This window comes from Sinocyclocheilus rhinocerous, unplaced genomic scaffold (genome assembly GCF_001515625.1).
Source record: "Sinocyclocheilus rhinocerous isolate Xijiao unplaced genomic scaffold, SAMN03320098_v1.1 scaffold389, whole genome shotgun sequence".
NCBI lineage: Eukaryota > Metazoa > Chordata > Actinopteri > Cypriniformes > Cyprinidae > Sinocyclocheilus > Sinocyclocheilus rhinocerous.
In genome coordinates, this window is record NW_015652151.1 from 370,195 (window position 1) to 376,081 (window position 5,887).

At 32.6% G+C, this 5,887-nt stretch overlaps 1 protein-coding gene across 1 annotated transcript in view; it reads left to right on the forward strand.

The window, feature by feature from the left end:
• Positions 1-4,091: 4,091 nt before the first annotated feature.
• The window catches only part of LOC107713852 (interleukin-22 receptor subunit alpha-1-like), a 14,803-nt gene continuing 13,007 nt past the window's right edge, over positions 4,092-5,887 (forward strand). The window contains exon 1 of the mRNA XM_016519493.1: positions 4,092-4,147. Within this exon, the coding sequence (XP_016374979.1) occupies positions 4,105-4,147 (43 nt within the window). The 5' untranslated portion in view covers positions 4,092-4,104. The remainder of the gene's footprint in view (positions 4,148-5,887) is intronic.

Genomic DNA, 5,887 nt, shown 5'->3' on the forward strand with positions numbered 1-5,887 from the left:
ACGAACTATACGTTTACATGTGAAATTCCGGAGGGGACGTCGGATGGCGTGACGTGGGGACGTAATGATGTGTGCCATTAATCGAACTCTGTACTATAACATGTAAAACGGGAACATGAAAGGAATATTCTAAAAGCAACTCATGTAAACACCATAATCATAATATTGGCTTATTTAGAATAAGGTAAATAATTAGATTACTGATGTCCGTGTAAACGTAGTTATTGTCATGTAGCCTTCATTACCATGCAAATCACTCCGTAAGACATATTTGTATGTGATAAAATATAAAATATGATCAAACATAAAAATAAAATAAATAAAAATAGTCAGTGATAGTAAACTAACGCTGTGGGTTGTCAGTGATGTGGTTCAGGTTAGCGCTCGTGAGTCTGTGAATGCATCTGTCGATGCAGCTGTCAGCGCTCTGTAATTTGTTTCCTTCCTTCCATGGAGACGAAGAACACCTTGCGCGTTATAGCTGTGTGATTCTGATAATGCTGCGTCTCTCGCTCATTTATGGCTGACGTTTGAAGTCGTCTCACATCCGCAGCGGTTCACACAGAGCAGGCCCATCCCAAACCAGGCTCTCACGGGGAATGAATGGGGACGCTGTCCGCAGGGATGTTAGGATGAAGTGAACGGTCTAATCGCTTGTTGGTGAAGCAGAAGGACGTTGGTAGTTGTTTATGATCATGAGATCATAGGTGGCTGAATTCATTCTGAAATCTGAGGTCATTAATGAACCAAGGAATTTAATTACTCATTTCACAATTGCTCTAAATGGTATGAGAGTGAATCTCACAAAAACATGTGCAGATCATATTTCACTCCAAAATCAACAGAAAACTATTTGTTACAAAAGATTTCTATTTCAAATCATTATCGTTATTATAGTTACCTAACATTAAAACCTTTTTTTTTTTTTTTTTTTTACTTTTTACATGAAATTTTTATTGAAAGTAAATAAAAAATATCTCATTTCGCATTTTCATTTAGTTTTAAGTTACTAAAATAACTCAAACTAAAACTGAAATAAAAAACAATTTAAAAATATGTAGAGAGTAAACAATTTGTAAAATGAATGAATGAAACCTAATGAAAATGGTAAAAAAAAGTACCAAAATCTTAACTAAAATTATGAAAACAGAAAAAAAATATTAGATAGATATAGATAGATAGATAGATAGATTATAGACAGACAGACAGACAGACAGATAGATAGATAGATAGATAGATAATAGACAGATAGATAGATAGATAGATAGCTGAATAATTTTTGGACCCAAATTTGTATCAATTTTACTGGTAGTCCACTGTATGAATAATTTTTGGGTATGATTTGTCACAGTTTACTTTATTTTGCTATCCTCACTTACATAAATGAACTATAGTGTCATGTAAACAAAAAATGTTTCAGATTTATTACAAAAAATATATATTTTAAAATAATTTGAATTATTTAAAATAAATAAATAAAGCATCTGATTATTGATATGTAATATATTGATTATTATTTTAACATTTTCTATTATTTCTATACAAAAACTCTAAAAAATTATTTTTAATAATAGACTCGCATTTTATCAAGAGTTTCATTTTTAGAAAACCATCTCTTTTTTTTTTTCTTTTTTTTAAAGAAAACGTTAAGTGTGATCAAATGAAAAGGGAAAGTTTTTTTTGTTTTTTTTTTGAAGACTAACAGGTTTTGACTTGTTAGGTCCCACTCTGCGTTTTCACTTTAGTTTATGATTCTTACCTTTTTTTATGTGTAAATAACAAGTAAATAAGTCCTGTCCACAGACATGCAAATATATCTAATGCTAGACCAACAAGTGCTCATAAAGCACAGATCAAGAGGGTCAAAGCCTAATAATGTGCATTTTTTAATTGAAATTAAAGTGCAACATTTGTTTGCTTTAGTTTGTCGGTCACCGATTCTGTTCCACGTGATATCATGCAGTAAAATGATTATGTTTTGCGTCATTATAGGTAATATAGTGCAGTATCTGTGCCAGCTGAATCTACCCACGTCCCGCCCGAAGACGTGCTTCATTTCTCCCGCACCTTTCTGAGAAGTGCTTCATTTCCAGTTTCAGTTTTCCAACTGATAAAACCTGAAATTCGAGATGTGTGTGTGGTGAGGAACTTCTATAGACGCCCCTAATGGGTGGAGGCCAACAGCAGAAAACAGGAAGGTGCTGATAAGACACTCCAAAGTTCACCGGCACACCTGAGGAGCGCTAGATCTTCCTCCAGACCGACTGCAGATGGACAACCGGGGACGGACTCTGACATTGCACAAATGACAGCCATCGAAGAATGTCCCACCGTTTGACTTAATGTGATTTTTCTCATTTGTGGATAGGAGATTTTTAGGAAGCGTCTCATGGAAATAATGAGACGACTGTGTCTCTGACCGTTGGATCTTTATTGGAAGCTTCTCAATTGGAGATATTTTCACTCGTCTGGATATGTGGCCTCTGAGAGTTACCGTTTTCTTGCTCTGCTTTACAGGTGAGTAATAAGAATCCACGTATTTCTTTAAAAATATATTTTCTTTCTTTTTGTTTTTTTTTTAAGTACTTAAAATAATCTTTTTTTTGTTTGTTTATTTTTTTTTTTTACTTTTTTTTTTTCACTCGGATATGTGGCCTCTGAGAGTTACCGTTTTCTTGCTCTGCTTTACAGGTGAGTAATAAGAATCCACGTATTTCTTTAAAAATATATTTTCTTTCTTTTTGTTTTTTTTTTAAGTACTTAAAATAATCTTTTTTTTGTTTGTTTATTTTTTTTTTTTATTTTTTTGTTTATTTTTTTTTTTTTTTTTTTTATATTGTAATTTCCCATTTACTTAGTTTTATTCTTTTTATTATCTGTGTCTTGTCTTGCCACTGTTATTCTATTTGTTGTGTGGAAGCTTCTGTCACCAAAACAAATTAATTGTATGTGTAAACATTCCTGGCAATAAAGGTCTTTCTCTTTCTCTCTTTCTAAATTATTATAGTTACATTTTTAAATCACAGTGATAATGTTTGCTTCTGTCAGTTCTACATAAATGTCAGTTGATTAATTCCCATGGAGTGCACTTAAATATTCCCAAAATTGTGCAACCCTATACATTTACTATGTAATTATTTATTTCAAGACCCAGATTTGGCATAAAGCTGGCATAGCTGGCATTCATTCAGCATTGGCAGAAGGCATGACCAAGCAGATGTGCTATGCTGCAAGATGTAGGCCAAATGTTGTGAATAATTTTTTTTAAAGAAAACGTTAAGTGTGATCAAATGAAAAGGGAAAGTTTTTTTTGTTTTTTTTTTGAAGACTAACAGGTTTTGACTTGTTAGGTCCCACTCTGCGTTTTCACTTTAGTTTATGATTCTTACCTTTTTTTATGTGTAAATAACAAGTAAATAAGTCCTGTCCACAGACATGCAAATATATCTAATGCTAGACCAACAAGTGCTCATAAAGCACAGATCAAGAGGGTCAAAGCCTAATAATGTGCATTTTTTAATTGAAATTAAAGTGCAACATTTGTTTGCTTTAGTTTGTCGGTCACCGATTCTGTTCCACGTGATATCATGCAGTAAAATGATTATGTTTTGCGTCATTATAGGTAATATAGTGCAGTATCTGTGCCAGCTGAATCTACCCACGTCCCGCCCGAAGACGTGCTTCATTTCTCCCGCACCTTTCTGAGAAGTGCTTCATTTCCAGTTTCAGTTTTCCAACTGATAAAACCTGAAATTCGAGATGTGTGTGTGGTGAGGAACTTCTATAGACGCCCCTAATGGGTGGAGGCCAACAGCAGAAAACAGGAAGGTGCTGATAAGACACTCCAAAGTTCACCGGCACACCTGAGGAGCGCTAGATCTTCCTCCAGACCGACTGCAGATGGACAACCGGGGACGGACTCTGACATTGCACAAATGACAGCCATCGAAGAATGTCCCACCGTTTGACTTAATGTGATTTTTCTCATTTGTGGATAGGAGATTTTTAGGAAGCGTCTCATGGAAATAATGAGACGACTGTGTCTCTGACCGTTGGATCTTTATTGGAAGCTTCTCAATTGGAGATATTTTCACTCGTCTGGATATGTGGCCTCTGAGAGTTACCGTTTTCTTGCTCTGCTTTACAGGTGAGTAATAAGAATCCACGTATTTCTTTAAAAATATATTTTCTTTCTTTTTGTTTTTTTTTTAAGTACTTAAAATAATCTTTTTTTTGTTTGTTTATTTTTTTTTTTAACTTTTTTTTTTTATTTTTTTTTTTTTATTCTTTTAATTTTTTTAATGTTTTTTGTTTTCAAAATGACAATGAAATTAGCTTTTTTTGTTGTGTGTTTTTTTTAAACTGTTCAGAAACTGTAGGCCATAAATATTTTTCTTACCGACCACGAAACTGTATTTTCCATTGTATTTCTTTAAAAATATATATTTTATTTATATATTTGTAAAAACTAAAAGTATTTAAACAATAAACTTTTACTTAATATGTTTTAAATTATGTATTATTATTATTAATTCAATCAAAATTACAATAGAATATGTGTTTGTGACAATCAGCCAAGGTTATTATAATTAACTAAAACATTTAAAACATTGAATGAGGCATTTACTGAATGAATGAAATGAATTAAAAAAAGAATTGCAGTCAATATAAATAAAACATAATGCAATTAAATAAAACAGCTAGCTGCCAAGGCAACAGTTCTCATTTTTATTTCGTTTAACTTGATGACTAAAATAATATTAAACTACATTAATGACTAAAATAAAAAGACTGAAATAAAAAATAATAAAATATATAGACATGTTTAAAAAAAATAATAAAAAGACAAAAAATGACTAAACCTCAAAATTAAAATGAACAGAGAATATAAAAATAAAACTGAATTAAAATTATTAATAAAAACTATAAAAGTATCTCAATGACACTAAAGTGCTATTTAAGTCAAATTTTAATTTTGGTTGCTGAATTAGAATATTCTGTATGTAAGAACCTTTTTCTGTAAACAAAGACTTGTAGTTGAACTTTAGAGTTGATAGAAGATGCCAGTATGTGAGTTGCATGTGTTTAATTGTGCATGTCATGTCAGGCCGTACTACATACGGTCACGGATAAACTACTTCAGTTAACACCTTGTCTTATGCTTCTGTTTCTAATCAAATTACACTCCGTCTGGCAAGTTTTATTTACCCATTAAAACCTATTTTATTCACATTTGCTGTGAGTGTTACTTTTCACCATCTGTAGAGGTCAATCTCTTTACACGAGCAACACTTTCTGCAAAATCCTGCTGGTGTATCTGGAGCCGTTCAGTTTTCCTCAAAGGAAAATTCAAACGTGCAGAGATTATTCATCCAGGCTCATAATCGATGGGGAACCAATGAACCATGTGGATCATCATCTCGCTGTGAGACGCTCGTCAAACTCTGTCCATCCTCAAGAAGAAAATTTGAAAAAGCCCTGCGGTTTAAAGGTTCTATATATTTATTGATTGATGTCAAACATCCTGAAGAACTTGAGCAGGTTTGTGGATGCTGCTCAGAAGGATGTTGTTTCCTCTGCTGGTAGTGTTTCAAATGATAATCTGAAGAGTCAAGCGCTGCAAACTCAAAGACGGCATCATTCTTCAACAGAGGAGCTTCTGTCTGTGTTTGTTTTAGTGTGTTATAAAATAGAGATGTGCAGCGTTGGGGAAAGTTACTTTTAAAAGTAATGCATTACAATATTGCATTACTCCCTAAAAAGTTACTTTTTTAGTTACTTTTTATGGAAAGTAATGCGTTACGTTACTTTTGCGTTACTTTTTCTCATCTGGGCTGGGCTTGCTATTTAAATTTTTATATATATATATATATATATATATATATAC